Raw genomic sequence first — 20,991 nt, forward strand, 5'->3', positions numbered from 1 at the left:
AGCGTAGTAACCCATTCACTGGGCCTATGTTAGCAGTACACTGTTACTGGATAGAAAACTCCATCTCACCTGCTGGATGTATCGATCTGTGGTCTTCCACATGTAATAAAACTGGACTATACTGGCCAGTGACTTCCAGGGTAGCTGAAACAAGGAGACAGGCAATGAGAGCAAGACAAAATAAGATTGGGAGTCGTGTCAGGAGAGCATGAATGCGAGTACGAGAGCAAGATAGGACATGTGAGAGAACAGGGAGAACGCAAGTGCAAGAAAGAGGGGGGGGAGAACGCGAGTGACCGGTGGGGGTGGGGGGGGGGGGGGGGTGGAGACAAGGGAGAGAAAGAACGAGAGAGCGAGCAAGCATGGAGGCAGCGAGCATGATGGCGTTTGAGAGGGAAAGAGGTGCCAAGCAGCCCCTTACTTCACCTCTCAGAACATCTCAGATACACTTAGTCTGAAACGCAGTGACTAAATAGCAGCAAACAATGTTATCACTGAGAGAAGGGATGACAAGTGGATGACTTTCCCCCTTTCTCAGCTAATCAGACAGGAATTCCCAACATTCAGCTGAATTACTCTGTGTGGAGCAGTCAGTTTTACTTCAACCAGGTTTTCCCACCTGCCACCCTCCCCAAACCTGAGACCACCCAAACTCCTAGTCTAGTTCACTCATTGCTCAATTTTAAACCCCTCATCTCTCTCTCAAATCTCTCCGTCTACAACCCTCCCCAACACCCTGAAATCTCTGCTCCACTCCAATTCTGAGTTTGCGTGCATCTCCCCCCCATTCCCACTCTAAAGGGTCATCTGAACACAAAACATCAGCTCTTTTCTCTCCTTACAGATGCTGCCATCTGAGATTTTCCAGCATTTTTTTCTTTAGATTTTTAATTTCCTCCCTCCCAGGTGTTGGCTCCACAGCTGCTATGTTTCCATGTGCGTTCACCACCTCCCCGCTTCCACCCTCCCCCCCCCAACCCCATTCCCACTCTACACAATCCCACGAGGTCGGAGAGGGCACTCACAAAGTCCTGCCTGATGTCTGTGAAATCCTTGCCGTATTTTTCTAGTGCCTCTTCAAAAAGGATGGCTTCCGACGATGACCACTCCTCCATCTCATCCCGACACAGGACAGGCCCCCCCTGTGGAACCAGAGTCGACATGGCTTTGGCGAGGTCGTAACAGTTACGCTGTAGCGTGTCCATGGCGTGGAACTGAAATACAAGCAGAGTCAAAACATCACACGGTGGAGGAGTGGCACGCACAAGTCCACAGCAGGTCGTTCCCATCAAACTGAACGAGGTGCTATCGGACACTGAGGGCTTTCCAGTTGTGCTTGCCCCAAGGCTGCCTGGGGTCAACGGACCTTTGCATGGTCAGTCCCCCCACCTGCCCACTACCATTCCCATGGCAGGCAGGATGGGAAAATTCCACCACTGGTCTCAGGTTCCGAATACAAGCAGATCAAGTTTTTTTTATTAGTCACAAACAAGTCTTACATTAACACCGCAATGAAGTTACTGTGAAATTCCCCTAGTCGCCCATACTCTGGCACCTGTTTGATTACATTGATGGAGAATTTAGCATGGCCAATCCACCCTAACCAGCATGTCTTTCAGAGTGTGGGAGGAAACCGCAGCACCTGGAGGAAACCCACATAGACTCATGGAGAATACAGACTCCACACAGACAATGACCTGAGCCAGGGGTCGAACCCAGGCGCTGTTAGCAATGCTAACTACTGTGCTGCCCAGATGCTTACTGTTTACTGGTCATCGGTTTTTGGATTGCTTCATTGTGAAATTCTTATAGGAACAAAGCGTGATCCAAGAACTGTAGCAAGTGAGAGAACAAGGCACTGCTGTTTAATTACTGCACTGTGGCTTGAATTGATCATACACTGGAGGGTGCTACTGGATTGAGTAACTGGCAATACTGCATGTGCCTGGACTCCAGCCTGCTGGACATTTGGTGTTGGCCATTTACAGAACTTGGGTAGCCCAGGACTTAGCAGCCAGGTGGTGGTGGACAATTGGACAGCCCAAGGCCATCCCAAAAAATGCACATCAAGCATCCCGATAGTCATTATCCTGAGATTCCTGCAGACGCGTCAAGGTTATTACCAGCGTGATGTCCCTGGATGCTGCAGCTGCACTCATATGTAAACTCGGCTGCCTGATTGAGCTGCTGCAGTCCAAAGCACGGGCGAAGGTTCCCACCGCTCTGTCAGAGAGAGAGAGAGAGAGAGAGAGAGAGAGAGAGAGAGAGAGAGAGAAAAAGAGAAAGGGAAAGTTAGTCAAATAGTTGGAACCGGTCAAATACAACCAGCAGTCCACAGCAAGAGAATTACTATGGACCATTCGCAGTCAGGGGAACAGGTTAATGTTGCCCCACAGCCAATAGTGTTTAAAAACTGTCTCCCCCTCTTTAGATAACCTAGGATACCTGATACAGTGAGCTGGGAGTCACTCTTGCTGTGGGCGAATAGCAACACAAAGGGACTCAGGGTTACTTGTGTACGAAACACAGGAAGTTGGCACACAGGTACAGCAGGTAATCAGGAAGGCTAATGGAATGATGGCCCTTATTTCACCAGGCGCGTTGGAAGCCTCCCTTCTCACTAGCACCTCCCCCCCCCCCCGCCGCCTTGTGGCCAAGTGTGCATACGAGGATGGGTATCAGAAGCCATCTTGTGTTGGCAGGAGACACTGCAAAAAAAATTTAAACACTTTTATCTTGAAGAGGAGCTCTCTTCAGAGTCCTAGGGAGAATATTTATCCCTCCACAGAGGGTCTGATTATCATACTGGTGCTTGTGGGATCTTGCTGTGCACAAACCAGCTGCTATACTTTTACATTGTAAGGTTTTGCAAATTTGACTATAAAGGGGTTTGGGTTGTCCTCGGGTGGTGAAAGGTGGTTTTTAATTAGCTCAAGGGATATGGGCCATGCAGGTTTGGCCAGCCCATCTCTAATTGCCCTGGAGAAGGTGGTGAACAGTTGCAGTCCATGTGGTGTAGGCACACTCAAGGTGCTGTTAGGAAGGGAGCTCCAGGACATAACTCCAGCCTAAACATGGCCTCTATTCTCTCTCCACAGATGTGTCAGATCTGCTGACATTTTCCGGCATTTTCTGTATTTTCCTAACTCAAGCCTGTCTTCCTCTGTATGAAACAAAGTGGCCCAGAGGAGCAATGCTGATTATTTCCCTATCCTTCTTCATTATGCTCTCCTCACTGGATTAAAGTTTTTAAAGTTTATTTATTAGCGTCGCAAGTAGGCTGACATTAACACTGCAATGAAGTTACTGTGAAAAACTCCTAGTTGCCACACTCTGGCACCTATTCAGGTACACTGAGGGAGAATTTAGCATGGCCAATGCACCCTAACCAGCACGCCTTTGGAAACCAGAGCACCTGGAAGAAACCACACAGACACGGGGAGAATGTGCAGACTCCACACAGACAGTGACCCAAGCCAGGAATCGAACTCAGGTCCCTGGCATTGTGAGGCAGCAAGGCTAACCACCTTGCCAACATGTAATTCGGTATGGAGGCACCAGGTCTCAGATGTGACTTCTAGGCAGGAAGTCTAGCAGCTGTGTCCCAGTGGGTAATGCTTCTTGCCAGCTCCAGAGATTGGTGCAGACAGTCAAGGTTGACATTCCCTGCACCATACTCAGGAAACTGTCGTCCATAAAGCACTCTGGATACTCAGCATGGTGAAAGACACAGCATAAATGCAAATTCTCTCTTTGAATTTGAGGACTTACCGAGCAACAACGAGAAACTGGTCGATTTGCCGATCAGTCAGCGGATTGTCAGGGTCCCACACCTTTGTTTCCATTTTCAGCTGGTTCCTGTTATCTGACTCACCTGCAATAGCAAGGAATTACACAATGAGGCAGATTCTGACAGGACCCCACCCTTATATTCTCTTCCTCTAGTACCCAGCCCCACCACCCCTACCCTATTCACATACATGGCCAGGAAGAGACCCCATCCACTCACACACATGCATGCATGCATAACCCCCACCCCCTCCAAACTGATCCTAATACCCAACACCACACAATGGCTATTAAGCAAAGGGCAATTTTTTTTGTGAATAAGTCAATGCAGAAGGGAACAGCTGCACAGCCACATGCTACCCGCTGTAATGTTACCTTCCGCCAGTTTATCCGGGATATCAGCCTGGTACTTAGGCCCAACTCTAATCTCCCCCTGGTCAGCAATCAGCGTCTTTTGTAAGGGGTCGAACACCAGCGAGTAGTAGAAACAGTCCTACAGAAGCACAAAATGAACTGATGGCTAAACAAGCTCTTCAGAAGGCACTCACAGAATGGCAGATCCACATGCACACAATGCCGTGTCATGTCACTGTGATTAAGTGCGACTGGTGGGCGTGTGTCAATCTGGAACTACACTTGAACTGTGAAAGCAACACAACAGTACAAAGAAACTTGACAGATTCTAAACATTACAAACTTGCGACGTACGTGGAGACCAGTTTTCTCTCAGATCTTGATCCTCTCAGACTAAAAAGTGAGTGGGGTGTACGCTGTAACTGTGGCGGGGTGGGGGGTTACAGACCCAGAAGACTGGTTCCACAGAGATTGGGCACCATCTTTAAAGGGCGCCCTGATCAGAACAAACAGTAAACCCTTTACACCACTCCACTTAGAGGTATCGAGGGTTCTCCCCCTACCCTTCCCAACAGTCATCAGTGGCATTCCCATCCCCACCAGCAGTGGTGAGGCCACAACTGGAGGATTGTTTGCAGTTCTGGTCACTACATTAGAGGAAGGATGTAACTGCTCTGGTGAGAGAGTGCAGAGGTGGTTTACAAGAATGTTACCGGGGCTTGAAAAGTGTAGATGAGGGGAGAGATTGGGGTCATTTTCCTTGTAACAATGAAGGCTGAGGAGTGACTTAATTGAGGTGCAGAAAGTTATGGGGGTGGGGGGTGCAGGAGTTGAGTGGACAGAATAAACTTGTTTCCCTTGGTGGAGAATTCTAGAACTGGGGGACATAGATTCAGGATAGGTGGCAGTAAGTCTAGAGGGGACATGAGGAAGAACTCTTTTACACAGAGGGTGGTGGGTTTCTGAAATTCACTGCCTGAGTTAGGTGGTGGGGGAAGAGACCCTAACCTCTTTTAAAAAGTGCCTGGATCTGCACCTTAAGTGCTGTAAGCTACATGGCTACGGGCCAGGTGCAGGAAGGTGGGATTAGAAAGGCTGTCCTCGGGCTGGCATGGAATAAGATGGGCTGCATGGCCTCCTTTTGTGCTCTAACTTTTCTATGGAGAGGTTTTAAAGAGTTGATTAATATGAAGGTGAAGCCCTGAGGTGATGAATTAAGAGGTCATGAAAGAAAGTGACACGATAAAACATGGCATGGCAACTGCTCCTTTCAAGCCTCATACCGATGCATGCAGTGGCAATAATGATCACTCTGACCTGGAGAAGGATGATGGAGAATTACATTAGGCAACAGGCAAAGGAGTGTTACACAACACTACTCAGTCAAAAGGGAGAGTGCAGCATTAGATCAGACCCAATTACAACATCACCTTGCATTTGTATAGCAACTTTAACAGAGGAAAACATCTCACGCTGTAAATGACAAAGATTCAACATCGAGGCACTTAAGACATTAGGACGTGCTACCAAAGCCTGGTCAGGTGGATAGCTTTGCAGCAGCCTTTTAAAGGTCGAAGAGAGGCAGAGAATCCAGAATCCAGACAGCTAAAGCCAGAGCTCCCCGTGGTGGAATGGAGGAAGTGAGGGATTACAGGTGACCTAACTTAGGGAAACACAGATCTTGGAATGACAGCAGGAGGTGGGTGCTTGAGTGATTATCTTTATTAGAGTCACAAATGGGCTTACATTAACACTGCAATGAAGTTACTGTGAAAATTCACAAGTCACAATACTTGAGCACCAGTTCAGATATACAGAGGGAGAATTTAGCATGGGTAACACACCAAACTAGCATGTCCTTCAGACTATCGGAGGAAACTGGAGGAAACCCATGCAGACATGAGGGAAACATGGAAACTCTGCACAGACAGTGACCCAAGCTGGAAATCAAACCCGGGTCCCTGATGCTGAGAGACTGCAGTGCTAACCACTGTGCTGCCCCTAATTATTTAGGTCTGTAACAGAGAATGACTGTTAAAGCCCCCGAGAGCGTGCCAGAAGCGGAGAATCACCTCTCTGTCCAGATACTCGCTAAGCTTCTCGGTCTCATTCAGCAACGCCACATTGCACTTCCCCCTGAAACAACAACAACAATGGCACAATTAGATGCCTGGCAACAAAAATCTCCAATCTCCCCTCTCTGGAGTGTGCTGCCTCTCGCTGATTCCACTGCCATGTATCAGCCTGGACATTGTTCGGCAGCATTGCAGGTTATTTAACCACATTAGGCATCACACTCGAGTCCAACAGAGTCTTAAATCTCAATAAAGTGTGTTAATCCATTCAAAGGTATGCAAGGACAGATTAGAAGAGAACTGTCAGGCTAAACCAGAAATACTAAATGAATAATTTGCATCTGCCATTTGCAGAGAGGTCAATAACCAGGGACATTGGTTTAAAGTAATTGGTAGAAAGATTAAGGAGAGCTAATCCTTTCACTCAGAATTTCTGGGTACCTGGAAACCCCTCCTGAAAGGGTGGTAAGGATAGAAGCTTTCAAAGTTTTAAAAATAAATTGAATATACATCTGAGATCCCGTAGCCTACAGATGAAGAGCTGGAAAGCAGGATAAGGTTGGATAGGTCTATCTCAGTAAGAAGTCTCACAACACCAGATTAAAGTCCAACAGGTTTATTTGGTAGCAAACGCCACTAGCTTTCAAAAGCTACAAAACGCCACAAACCTTTTGGCGTTTGCTATCAAATAAACCTGTTGGACTTTAACCTGATGTTGAGCGACTTCTTACTGTGCCCACCCCAGCATCTCCACATTAGGTCTATTTCAGCCAGCAGGGATACAATGGCCAAATGCCTGCTTTCTATGCCACAGGATCCCTTCAGTGCAAAAGGAGGCAATTCGGCCAATCCAGTCTGCGCCGACTCTCCAAAAAAGCGGCCCACTCAGGCCCTATCCCTGCAAATCTACCATGGCCAATCCACCCAACTATGGGCACTAAGGGGCAATTTAGCATGGCCAATCCATCTAACCTACACATCTTTGGCATATGGGATGAAACTGGAGCATCTGAGGAAACCCATTCAGACATGGGGAGAACATACAGACTCTGCATAGAGTCACCCAAGATGGGAATCGAACCCGGGTCCTTGGTGCCGTGAGGCAGCAGTGCTAACCACTGTGCCGGAAATCTTTCCATGTTTCAATCTTTATTCTTGAAGATGATACTTGACTGACAACACTAAGCAATGCTGCTAAGAGTAAAAGTGTCATTGAAATGGATGAGGATATCATTTTAGAAAGAGTGTGGAATTGTAAATAAGATCAATCTGCTAGCTCAGATGACACCCGTCCAAGGGAGCTCAGAGAAGCAGCAGGTAATGTTCAAACCTCCTGTTCATTTCTTTAATAAGTCGCTACAGTCAGGGCCCTCTCCTATAGAGTATGAGGAGGCTAACATAGCTCAAAAAGAATAAAAGGGGGATCAGGGAGAGGCTGGTAAGCACAGGCCCATTAGCTTAACAGTAAGGTGCTTGAGGGACTGATTAAAGCTGCACTATATAACCACTTAAATACAGGAGAACATACAAGACGCACCCAACACAGCATCCGGTAGAGAGGTCACATCTTACTAGGCTGATTTGAAGATGTCTCCAGTGGAGCAGTAGAAGAGAGTAGTGTGATCAGACATTGCCCACCTGGACTCACAAAAGATAAAACCCAAAATTCAAGGTGAACCTGTGAGGTAGATGGAGATTGGCTGAATGGTCACAGGCTGAAATTGGTTGTTGATGATGGAGTGGGGATTTGCTTGGAGACTGGATTACAAATGATATCTCACAAGGTTTGCATTTAGGACCTGCTATTTACTATTTGGTTCATGATTTAAGTACAGGCATTGGGGGTGGGGGGAATTACCTGTATGTTTGCAGATAACATTAAGGTGCTCAATTACTGTGGGGAGATTGAGACGTGTTGAGGGATTTGTCCAAGTTTGATGAGCGATAGCGTTCTGCACATGGCCCATATATACCCCACAAGTACAAAAGTGAAAGAAAATTATCAGCGACTTTTAAGCGTTTCACTTTCTGAAGTCTAAGACAAATGCTATGAAGCTAAAATAAACGATGCTTGACTTGTATTCACAGAGCCACTCTAACAAACAATACCATTTATCCATGTACAAGAGCTGGACTTTGGAAAAGGTGCAACATTCATTGTCAATTTATAAACACTTAGACACAACTTTAGAGAAGTCTCAACTCATGATTTGATCAATTTATACAACTAAAAATATAAGTAAAAGTATAATCATTAATATTTATAAAGTTAAGAGTTTAGATTGTGTTTATATCAACAGAATTATTTAAATGGAATAGCTGGAGAGGACATTATGCAAGTGCAGAACGAGGTGAGATCTCAGAAGGTGGTTTTTTTCTCTCCCAATGACTCGTGGATTAGAACTGGGCCTGATTCCGGCTGTTGTGGAGATCTTGTCATAATATAAATCAGGGCTAGGGCAGTTTCATTGCCTGAGAGCTGAATTACTTACTCCGTTAGACTAGGTTTTCAGAGAACATACGGTTCAGAGTAAGGTAGAAAGCGTCTTTATTGGGGTATCTCACAGTTGTGTCCAGATTGGTTCATTTCTGGTCTGTCCTTCTTGTGGTCTCTCCAAAAGGGTTATTGAATAGTGATAGGGAACAGGAACCCTGGACTACTGAGAAGGAAGAGACATTCCTTCCAGCAAGCTCTGGCTCTTTACGAATCAGACTGGAAATGTTCATGGAGTGGTAATCATAGCCACAAATAAATGGTTTCAAACTGTGGATGTGTGAAATGACTCTCAAGCACTAACGTTAAATAAACTGCTTCAGGTGGTCTGGTGAACTGGTGCGACAACAATAATCTCTCCTTCAATGTCAACAAAACGAAGGAGATTGTAAACGACTTCAGGAGAACATGCCCTTGTCTACATCAATGGGGACAAAGTAGAAAGTAAAGAGTTTCAAGTTTTTAGGTGTCCAGATCACCAATAACCTGCCCTGGTCACTCGATGCCGACAGTATAGTTAAGAAAGCCCCATCAATGCCTCTACTTTCTTAGAAGACTAAGGAAATTTGGCACGTCAGCTACGACTCTCATCAACCTTTGCAGATGCACCATAGAAAACATTCTTTCTGGTTGTATCACAGCTTGGTATGGCTCCTGCTCTGCCCAAGGCCACAAGGAACTACAAAAGGTCGTGAATGTAGCCCAATCCATTACGCAAACCAACCTCCCATCCACTGACTCAGCAAAGCCGCCAGCATAATTAAGGACCCCACGCACCCCAGACATTCTCTCTTCAACCTTCTTCCGTCGGGAAAAAGATACAAAGGTCTGAATCACATACCAACTGCCTCAAAAACAGCTTCTTCCCTGCTGCCATCAGACTTTTGAATGGACCTACCTCGCATTAAGTTGATCTTTCTCTCCACCCTAGCTATGACTGTAACACTACATTCTGCACTCTCTCGTTTCCTTACGCTTTGTGTAGCGCGTAAGAAACAATACTTTTCACTAATACATGTGACAATAAATCAAATCAAATAACTGACCAGGAAAGCTACAAAAATGCACTCGTCATTAGCCACAGATTGAGACTTTGGCCCAATCCTGGTTGGTACAATCGACGGCCATCTCCTCAATTACCTGATGTGTGTGGCAGGCAACGACTCAAACTGACGTGACAGGAACAGCTCTCTGTGTTTAAGTTGGTGCCGTTCCTGATCCACCAAAGCCGGCTGCTTTGAGTCTTCTTCAAACTCTCCTAAAAAGATACAAGAATTAGGGCATACACAGCACAGACATAGGCCATTTGTGCTAGTGTTTCTGCTCCACAAGCACTTTCTCCCACCCCCTCTTCATCTCCCTTATGAACATCTTCTTTTATTCTTCTTCCTTCATGTGTTTGTCCAGTTTTCCCCATAAATGTATCAATACCATTCAGCTCAGAGCACCAGGAACTCTGGTTTGATTCCTGGCTTGAGTCGCTGTCTGTGTGGAGACTGCACGTTCTCTCTGTGTCTGTGTGGGTTTCTTCCAGGTGCACCGGTTTCCTCCCATAGTGAGTGCTGGTTAGGTGCTTTGACCATGCTAAATTCTCCCTCAATGTATCCGAACAGGCACTGGAGTGCGGCAACTCAGGGCTTTTCACAGTAACTTCAATGCAGTGTTAAGGTAAGCCTACTTATGACACTAATAAATCAACTTTAAAACTTTGAACCTCTCCCTGTGGGACTGAGTTCAAGATTTTCCCCACTCTTCAGGGTAACAAATTTTCTCCTGAATTCCTTTGAGTTTATTATTGACTATCTTCTACTGGCCAACTGAAGATGTGTGGGTTAGATTGGTTGGCCATGCTAAATTGTCCCTTAGTGCCCTAGGATGCGTAGGTTAGAAGGATTAGCGGGGTAAATATGTGGGGTTTCAGGCATGGGGCCTGGGTGGAATTGTTGTCAGTGCAGGCTCAGTGGGCTGAATGGCGTCCTTCTGCACTGTAGAGATTTTATGATCTTATTTCGAGGCCTCCTAATTTTGGTCTCCCTCACAAATGGAAATACCTTCTCTATCAATACTACTTATTACCTTAAATTTCTGTATCAGGCTAGCTCTTTGCTATAGGATAGAGCTACGGCTTGTTCAGTTTTACCTGATAGCTATCTATCTATCTATACACTTTCCGTTCTAATGCCATTCTTTTAAGAACACCTGACAAGCATTTTGCCATCCTTTCCAGTCTGTAAATACATGAATCTATGTTTTCGGGTTCAACATGAATATATATAAATACACATGTCCTGAATATATTTATCATGAATATAGTACCTGCATGTCCAACATGAATACATGAATCTACACTTGCAAGATCAACATGTTAGCACTGCCGTTTTGGATACAGTGATTGAATTTAAAACATAATTCCGCTCAGAAGTAGATGGGACACTGTCAGGAATATCTTAATTTGAGTGTAATACGTGGATAGATGACAAATGTAGGATTAAGAAAGCTTTGGACACAAGTTCTCAACACTGTCTGATTAAGTGATATTGTGGAACAGACTAGTGTGGCATGATACAGGTCCACCAGCAGAAAGATCCCAGATTTGGGCGACATGGTGGCACAGTGGTTAGCACTGCTGCTTCACAGCACCAGAAACCTGGGTTCAATTCCCGGCTTGGATCACTGTCTGTGTGGAGTCTGCATGTTTTCCCCGTGTCTATGTGGGTTTCCTCCTGCATTCTGAAAGGCGTGCCACTTAGGTACTCTGACCCAAACAGGTGTCAAAACGTGGCAACTCGGGGATTTTCACAGTAATTTCATTGCAGAGTTAATGTTAGCCTTACTTGCGACGAATAAATAAATAAACAAACTTAGATTTCCTTCCCCAGCTGCTGCTTGAGCGTGTCATGGCTTAATGGATAGGACTTTGTCTCTCTCCACTGAGTTAGAGGTTGTCGGTTCAAACCCCATTCCAGAGACTGAACACAGTGGCACAGTTAGCACTGCTGCCTCACAGCGCCAGGGGCCCAAGTTTGATTCCCAGCTTGGGTCACTGTTTGTGTGGAATTTGCATGTTCTCCCCGTGTCTCTGTGGGTTTCCTCTGGGTACTCAGGTTTCATAGAATATCATAGAATGAGTGGGCTTCCTCCCACAGTCTGAAAGATGGGCTGGTTGGGTGCACTGGCAGTGCTAAATTCTCCCTCAGTGAACATGAACAAGCACCGCAGTGTGGCGACTTAAGAGTTTTCACAGTAACTTAATTCCAGTGTTAATGTAAGCCTACATGTGACACTAATAAAAAAAAACTTAATCTGTATAAACAGAGCCCATTGACACAGCCCTGATCCACTGCCCAAACTGTGGGCAGGAGGTGGGGTTCCCCCTCAACATAGCGCTGCAAATGCTCACAATAGGACCTGCCAGTGTTGGACTGTGGTAGGCACAGTAAGTAGTCTCACAACACCAGGTTAAAGTCCAACAGGTTTCTTTGAAATCACAAGCTTTTGCAGCACTGCTCCTTCACCCTCTCCTGCACTGCCTGATGAAGGGGCAGTGCTCTGAAAGCTTGTACTAGCAAATAAACCTGTTGGACTTTAACCTGGTGTTGTGTGACTACTTAAGAACATAAGAAATAGGAGCAGGAGTAGGCCATCTAGCCCTTCGAGCCTGCCCCGCCATTCAATAAGATCATGGCTGATCTGTCGTGGCTCAGTTCCACTTTCCCGCCCTCTCCCCATAACCCTTAATCCCCTCTCTTATCAAAAACCCATCAACCTGCGTCTTAAAAATATTTAGCGAGGCAGCCTCCACCACTTCAACGGGCAGAGAATTCCAGAGATTCACCACCCTTTGAGTGAAGAAGTTCCTCCTCAACTCCGTTCTAAACCGCCCCCTCTTTATCTTGAGGCTGTGCCCCCTAGTCCTACTGTCTTTTTTGAGCGGGAAGAGTCTCTCCACCTCTATCCTATCCATCCCATTCATCATCTTATACGTCTCAATGAGATCTCCCCTCATTCTTCTAAACTCTAACGAGTACAAGCCTAGTTTATTCAGCCTCTCCTCATAGCTCAATCCCCTCAACTCCGGTATCAGCCTAGTAAACCTCCTCTGCACTCCCTCCAAGGCCAAAATATCTTTGCGCAGGTGCGGCGCCCAAAACTGCACACAGTACTCCAGCTGCGGCCTCACCAATGCCCTATACAGCTGCAGCAAGACCTACCCTACTTACACTAGGACAGGCTGGTATTTCTTCTCCCTTCCCAAACGGAATTTCTAACTGGTACAAAACAGAAGGCACTGATGGTGCAGGTAGGTTAACAGTGCTAGTAATGTGCAGACATGACTCCAAATTCCACCATGGCGGCCGGGGAATGTAATTCCAGCTAATTACATATATCTGGAATTTAAAAGCTAGCATCAGTAATGGCGGTGATAAAACGACTGGATTGACATCTGGTACACTCATGTCCTTCAGCCCCACGTGAGAGTCCAGACCCACAGCACTCTGGCTGAATCTTAGCTGCCCTCTTTACAGGCCAGACACTCAGCAGTAGCTCACCATACAGGACCGCAAAACGGCAGCTAACCATCAACTTCAGGGGCAATTAGGGACGGGGACTAAATGTGGAGCTTGCCAGCATGTTCTTATGTTATGTTATATCCTGTGAACGAGCTTTTTTAAAAATGGTATTTTATTTTTAAATGCAGGAAGAATAGCACATGGGTGAGTGGTGGAATGATTGCCTTTGAGAGCCTGAAGGGGAGGGAGAGTCAGAGGAAAGGTTGTGCAATCTGGGTGAGGTTGGTATCAAAAGCCCTCCCTCTGCCCCCCACAATGTGCCAACTTATGCCGTGCTGCAGCGAACCGTACACCTGGCAAAGGGAGGGTGGGGGGGAGGGAGGGATATCAACTGGGTCAGCAATCAAATCTGATCATCAGCAGCAATTGGCTGCTGCTTAAGGGACAGAGTTTGAAATTTTATGCACGAAGGTTAATGTACGCTTGCTCCCCACCCTTACATCTGAAAGCTCACTAGTGAAAACGTGCCAGACACGTTTATAAGGGGAATAAAAAAAACCCGGACACCAGAGCAACAAAAGGCCCCTGCTGACCTTGATCAGGAAACCCTGTTTTAATCTGGGCGGAACCTCTCAACAAATGTGTCCTTAACCCTTCACACTCCGGTAGCTGACAGATTGGGCAGACAAAGTCAGGAACAGCCCCTGCTGATGTGGTCCTGAAACCCCTTGTATGATTTGTGCCCTCACCCCACCCATTCTGTCTCCACAAATACACGTATATATAAAAAAAGTCCTTCATTCTATTAACCCCTAACAAGCCAGAGATTAGTGCTAAACACTGCGATTCCCAGTCTGGGCCTCAGGCCACAGACAGCCCACACACAAACTGTGCACGCTCTCTGCAGACCAGCACAAGGCCCCATACATCACAACCTCCAGCTTCCTGTACTGCGAGACGCACACATGAAAAATGGCACTGCTACACAAGTCTGTGACAGCGTGTTAACTTTTTGATCCACTGGGTTTTATTTTAATTTTATAAAGTTGAGAGAAAGCACCAGCGCAGCAGAAGCTGAGGCTTTCTGCAAAGTTTCAGACAGACGCCCAGCTTCGCATTCAGGGTTTTTGTCTCAAATGGGTCCACATCTCTACACACAAACATATGTTTTAAAAAAAAACCTGATAACATTTCAGCGTTGGTGTACAGCTCCCACATAGCTGTGTGGCCAAAGGAAAATCCCTAAATTAGAAAGGGATTCCATCGGTCATGGACTGATCTCAGTCAGAGCGGCTGTGGACAAACTCTGAAGTAGAAGGAGGCCACTCTGCCCTTTCAGCCTGCTCTCTCATTCAATTAGTTGGCTGATCTTAACTTCAACTCCATTTGCCTCATCTTGGTTTCTTATTCTGTAGCAGCCCTGCCATAACAAAGATCTATCCATCACAATCCTGCAGGTCTAATTGATGCTTGTACCTTACGCTGCGCTTTTTAAAAAAGTTTACTTTTTAGTGTCACAAGTAAGGCTTACATTAACACTGCAATGCAGTTGCTGTGAAAATCCACTAGTCACCACACTCCGGTGCCTGTTCGGGTACGCCGGGGGAGAATTTAGCATGGCCAATGCACCTAACCAGCATGTCTTTCGGACTGTGGGAGGAAACCCAAGCAGACACAGGGAGAACGTGCAAACTCCACACAGATAGTGGCCAAAGCCAGGAATCAGACCCAGGTCCCTGGTGCTGTGAGGCAGTGGTGCCAACCACTGTGCCATGTGCCACCTTGGGTCCTGGTGCCATGAGGCAGCAGTGCTACCCCATTGTGCCTTCCGGGTCCCTGGCGCTGCGAAGCCCCAACTGACATAGCAGGGGGACCTGAGGGAAGACTCGGCTGATGCTCTGAGGAACAGCAGAGTTCTTCCCTGTATCCTGGTGATGATATTTATCCCTTGACCAATATCACAAAAACCAATTATCCAATTCTTATCTCAGCTGGAAATATTACTTTCAATGGCAACACTTTCCCATGGATGCACCTCGGCCAGGTGAGCCGATCTTCACAAGTATACCTGGCTCTAGACTGAGGGTTGATGTGAGAGCCTGACTGCCTACGTATAGAGTCATTGTCACCTGATACCTACACTTAACGAAAGCTGGGTGTGGGAGAGAGCATCGTGACAGAGCTGCCAGAAGCAGTATACCAGCGGATTTATTGCTACCTAGTGCTTTGGGTGGGGCACAATGGGCGGGGGGGGGTGTCTGCCGTTACACTGGTGTCAACCTCACCCACCAGACTTGTCAGAGGATCCCCCTCACACCTTCCAGAGGCAAACCGAGACTTGCCTTGCCATCTGTTTGCCACAAGAGCCAGCCTAGACTGTAAGCACATTGTTTGGACTGCCTGCCACCTGCCCACTTCCACAGCCATCAAAAGGGTGGATCCAGTATTTTTGCTTTTCCCTCAGGAATGACTAGAAAGAAACCACAAGAAAGAGCTGCATTGAGTGGAAGGCCACGGAGAGAGACTCCACAAAACAGACTGCCTTTTAATATCAGGCTCCCCTGCAATTAAACATTCCAACACGCCGCCTGGGGCAGCAACCAATTCTCCACAGAGATTGGGCGATGCGCCCCATGCAGCTCTTCGAGCAACCCCCCCTGCACCTCCCAAAAGTAAGCTACTCGCCACATTCACAGCTGCTACGCCTTTTGGCTCAGACAGCCTTTGATCAGCTCCTAATCGACCACCCCTCACATCCCGCTAACACTACACAGGGAACTCTTTCCCCCACCTGCATGCGTGGCAGTGTTTGTGCTGACACGCTGTCCCCTCCCCACAGTTAACTCCTCTTTAGGCAGCGCCTTTTGCAAACCTGGGACACCCAAAACACTCAACACCCAACACAGCAATTTATTTTCAAAGTGTTGGACTACAGAATATGGAGCAGTCGAATTTGCGCACAGCAAGATTCCACACAAACAGCACCACGATGATGATCAGTTTAGTTGCCATGGGATCTTTTACACGCAGCTAAGAGAGCAGATGGGGCTTCAGTTTAACATGCATCTGAAAGGCAGCAGCTCCAACAGCTCAGTGTCCCTATCGTGCTGACTGATAGTGTCAGCCTGAACTCGGTGTTGAAGTCTGCTGGGTGGAGTTTGAACCCAGAACTTTCTGACTCAGAGGAAAGTGCTACACACTGAGCCATGGCTGAAACCACTACACCGCCCACTCTCGGCCTGCTGTTTAATCAACACTTGATCTGATCATTTCAAAGATCCATTCTCTCACTGCTGACACAACGACAAATGTGTCAGCAAGTCAGCAAACTCCCTCCCCATCACAGCAATCCCTTCACACAGGCAGTAGACAAACCCCCCTCCTCATCACAGCAATCCCTTCACAAGGGCAGTGCACAAACCCCTCCCTATCACAACTATCCCTTCACATGGGCAGTGCACAAAACCCCCTCCCCATCATAGCTAACCCTTCACACAGGTGGTGCAGACAACGGGATGGTACATGCTGGATAGAGTTAGAGAAGGAATTGTCCCTAAAAGTCATGGCTGCACGTGGCCTATTAGATGGGGATTTGAGATTGTGAAAGAAAGAAAAGGAATGAGGGAAATGTAGAGGAGACTTTACTAACCACTCATAGACAATTCATTTTCATACCTTGTCATCAGATCAGCTTTAATAGCTGCAAGAGCCTGTTCACAACAATGGACAACCCTTGAGAAATCGACTGCATCCTGAGAAAACTGGCTATTGCGATCCAGTGAGATCAGCAACTCATCAGGTCCAGCCCTTCAGTTAGGAACAGGAAGATTCTCTCCTTCACACAGAAAGCCCCAACCTCAGAATTCGATGAGAAGTGAGGAGAATTTGTTTAGAAACCCTTCCTCTCTGCTCTGCCACCAAGATGCCAGCCCCAACAAAGTGGCTAGTATTTGATGAATGGTAGAACCACAGGTTAAGAACACCGACGATACAGGGAGCTTGTCTCCATAACCAACAGTAATATAGTCACTAACACAGTAAGCCCTCTCCTCCATCTCCTCTTCCCCAGCACTGTGTGACTGACTATCTCTACTGATGTTAATCCAGCTCCCTCATGCCATCACTCAAGTAACCCCTCTCCCCAGCACCCTGTATTACTGACTGTATCTGTATTGATGTTATCTAGCTCCTTCACACTGTCACTCAGTAACCCCTGCCCCCCAGCACCACGTTACTGATTGTACCTTGACTGATGTTAATCCAGCTCCCTCACACCATCATTCAGTAACCCGTCTCCCCCAGCATCCTGCGTTACTGACTGTATCTCTACTGATCATGGAGGTCATGCCTCACAAATTTGGTTGAGTTTTTTGAGGAGGTGACAAAAATGATTGACAAGGGAAGGGCCATGGATGTTGTCAACATGGATTTTAGTAAAGCATTCAATAAGGTCTCATGGCAGGCTGGTGCAAAAGGTTAAATCTCACAGGATGAAAGGTGAACTAGCTAGATGGGTACAGAACTAGCTTTGCCATAGAAGACAGAGGGTAGCAGTGGAGAGGTCTTTTTGTGATTGGAGGTCTGTGACTAGTGTTGTTCTGCAGGTGGGACCTCTGCTGTTTGTGATATATATAAATGATTTGGAAGATGATGTAGCTGGTCTGATTAGTTTGTGAATGACACAAAGATTGCTGGAGTTGCGGATAATGATGAACGTTGTCAGAGAATACAGCAGGATATAGATAGGCTGGAAAATTGGGCGGAGAAATGGCAGATGGAATTTAATCCAGATAAATGCAAACTGATGTATTTCGGTAGATCTAATGCAGGGGGGAGTGATACAATAAATGGCAGAACCATCAGGAGTATAGAGACACAGAGGGATCTAGGTGTGAAAGTCCACAGATCCTTAAAGATTGCAACACAGGTGGAAAAGGTGGTGAAGGCAGCATATGGCATGCTTGCCTTTATTGGCTGGGGCATAGAGTATAAAAGTTGGCATATGATGTTGCAGTTATACAGAACGTTGGCTAGGCCACATTTGGAATACTTTGTTCAGTTCTGGTTGCCACACTATCAGAAGGACGTGGAGGCTTTGGAGAGAGTGCAGAAAAGGTTTACCAGGATGTTGCCCGGTATGGAGGGTCTTAGCTATGAGTGAGATTGAGTAAACTAGGATTGCTTTCCCTGGAAAGATGGAGGTCGAGGGGTGACCTAATAGAAGTTTATAAAATTATGAAGGACATAGATAGGGTGAACAGTTGGAAGTTTTTTCCCAGGACAGAAATGAGAAACACAAGTTGTCACAAGTTCAGGGCGGGTGGGGGAGGCAAGGTTCAAGACAGATATGCGGGGGACATTTTTTTCCATAGAGGGTGGTGGGACCCTGGAATGTACTACCAAGCAAGGCAGTCGAGGCATACATGCTCGGATCATTTAAGACTTATCTAGATAGCCACATGAGCAGACTGGGAATAGAGGGATACAAACGGATGGTCTAGTTAGGAACACATGATTGGTGCAGGCTTGGAGGGCCAAAGGGCCTGTTCCTGTGCTGTATTGTTCTTTGATGTTAATCTGGTTCACTGTCACTCAGTATTCCTTCTCTCCCTAGCAGCTTGCGTTACTGATTGCATCTCTACCGATGTTAATCCAGCTCCCCAACGCTGTCACTCAGTATTCCCTCTTCCCCAGCACTGAGTGACAGTAAGGGAACTGAAGCAGTGAAAGTCAGTAATGCATGGTGTCAGGGAGAGGGGTTACTGACTGATAGGAAGCTGGCCTAACATCACTTATGATAATAATATGGCAATCACTGCTGCATGGCGTAGTTGATGCATAGTATATTAATGCATTAAAGGGGAGGTTTGACACAAGCAGGATAGATAAGGGAATACAGGGGCAGATGAAGCACAGGGAGATGCGACACAGAGTGGGAGGAGTGACGGGGCTTTGAGATAACATGCAGCAACCCGCAGTCTAACCATTAAGCTTGCTATCATCCACTGGAACTCCCCAGAATTCTTGACCATCCACCTTTAAGAGCAGAATTGAAAGCCTTTTAAAACAAGCCAAAGATTGCAAGGTTTCTTCCCCCTACAAAGCCACACTCCATGAATGTTTCAGCAACTACTGACCTATGGACAGCATTTCACTCACACTGCCATCCTAACGTTAATCACTCTTCTGGGATAGGTCTCCTTTTACTTAAGGAAGTGCGTGAGAATCTAGAAAATTGGGCAATGGAATGGAAGTTTTTTTCCGAGCAACACTGAGGTAATAATTTTTCTTTCACAAGATTATCTTCACCAGATTTGTGTGGAAGTGTAAAAATTGAATGGATACAGGATGGAGTGATTTTTGTCACTACTGTAAACAGTTCCACAGCTACACATTTATATTGTTAGTAAACATCACTGCAGTAGAAATAATTTCACAGATACATGTTTATGTAAAAGTTCATTATTTTTTAAAATGCCCATGCAGACATTACAACTTCCTACAGATAGAAATGCACAAAAGTTCAACATAATTTGCAAAGTTCCCGATCCAATTACAGTTGAGCTATTATTGACTTTGTTTATTTAACATAGTGCGATCTTTAAAGAACACAGGTGTACCTGAACAGAAGATATAAGATATGGTGTAGAGCCCGCTACCCTTTGTGGCAGAAATGCTCCCTGATCTCCTTTTAAAGCTATGTTCCATTGTTCTGGACCACCCCCCTCCCAACCACAAAACTCCCTCCCCCAGAAGAGCAAGGAGCAGGAGTAGGCAATTTAGCCCCTCAAACCTGCTCCACCATTTAATATGATCATGGCTGATCTTATTTTGGCTTCAACTCAACTCCAGTAAGTAAACTGTCAAATTCTTCAATTGTTTTAAACCCCTCAATTGCCTCTTAATCTTTGACAAGCAAAGGAACACAAGCCTTGTCTTTGTAGCTTGTGCTCATACCTCCACTTGAGTAAATCTGCACTGCTCCCCCTCCCAAGGCCATTGTATTCTTTCTGAAGTTGGGGCTCAGAACTCCAAATGGAACAAGACTCCTGTTTACACAAAACAAACACTAGCCGTGTGCATTTCTTGTCTCAACAGATTGCAGGGCAGAGCCAAATGTCAGTCATGAAATTGTCCTGGCTTTAAGTATAGCCGTGTCTAACGGGCCTGCCTTAACTTTGGGACATTACATTGTCAGGTATCACTGGTGCTGGGTGTAGCTCTGTTTAAAAAAAACAATTTCACCTCTCATTCAGATAATGTTTGACCTTTCTTCAGGATTATTTTGCTCTCGCCCCCCCACACACATCCCAGATGAATTGCAAGATACTCACGCGCATGGTTGTCTGCGAGTCCATTGAGGTTGCTGGAAATATCTCTTCTCCGATACAGACACACAACCTTGGCTTCTACGTTACCGCTGCCGGTCTGCTTAACACAAAATTAAATCCAGTTTGCACACTGCACGAGGCTGTATTGGGAAAGTTACAGTGCGGAACTTGTCCACTCAATAAACACAGTTCACTGGGTAGCACCCTTGTTAAAAGGACATGTTTAAATCCCAGCCCAGAGACGTGAACACATAATCCAGATGGAAACTCCCAGTGTTCTACGAGGGAGTGCTGAACCACTGAAGGAGCCACGTCTGCCCTCTTAAGCAGATGAAAAGTTCCCATGGCCACTACTGGCAGAACGGGACCAATATTTATCCCTTAACCAAGATGATCTGGATCATCATCACGTAACTGTTTATGGGATCTTACTGTGT

At 46.3% G+C, this 20,991-nt stretch overlaps 1 protein-coding gene across 4 annotated transcripts in view; it reads right to left on the reverse strand.

Annotated features, from left to right (window-relative positions):
- mta2 (metastasis associated 1 family, member 2) overlaps positions 1 to 20,991 on the reverse strand; it is a 72,241-nt gene that overhangs the window by 29,086 nt on the left and 22,164 nt on the right. For 3 of the 4 annotated variants that reach the window (XM_080183561.1, XM_080183560.1, XM_080183558.1), the window contains exons 3-10: positions 20,558 to 20,654; positions 9,853 to 9,970; positions 6,216 to 6,279; positions 4,165 to 4,282; positions 3,772 to 3,874; positions 2,124 to 2,223; positions 1,026 to 1,214; positions 70 to 144 (exon numbers count right to left, since the gene is read on the reverse strand). In XM_080183561.1, coding sequence (XP_080039687.1) covers positions 70 to 144; positions 1,026 to 1,214; positions 2,124 to 2,223; positions 3,772 to 3,874; positions 4,165 to 4,282; positions 6,216 to 6,279; positions 9,853 to 9,970; positions 20,558 to 20,654 — 864 coding nt within the window. The remainder of the gene's footprint in view (positions 1 to 69; positions 145 to 1,025; positions 1,215 to 2,123; positions 2,224 to 3,771; positions 3,875 to 4,164; positions 4,283 to 6,215; positions 6,280 to 9,852; positions 9,971 to 20,557; positions 20,655 to 20,991) is intronic. The other variant, XM_080183559.1, reaches the window with a different exon arrangement.

This window comes from Carcharhinus amblyrhynchos, unplaced genomic scaffold, assembly GCF_965287045.1.
Source record: "Carcharhinus amblyrhynchos unplaced genomic scaffold, sCarAmb.v2.hapA chromosome_331, whole genome shotgun sequence".
In the NCBI taxonomy this organism is placed as follows: Eukaryota; Metazoa; Chordata; class Chondrichthyes; order Carcharhiniformes; family Carcharhinidae; genus Carcharhinus; species Carcharhinus amblyrhynchos.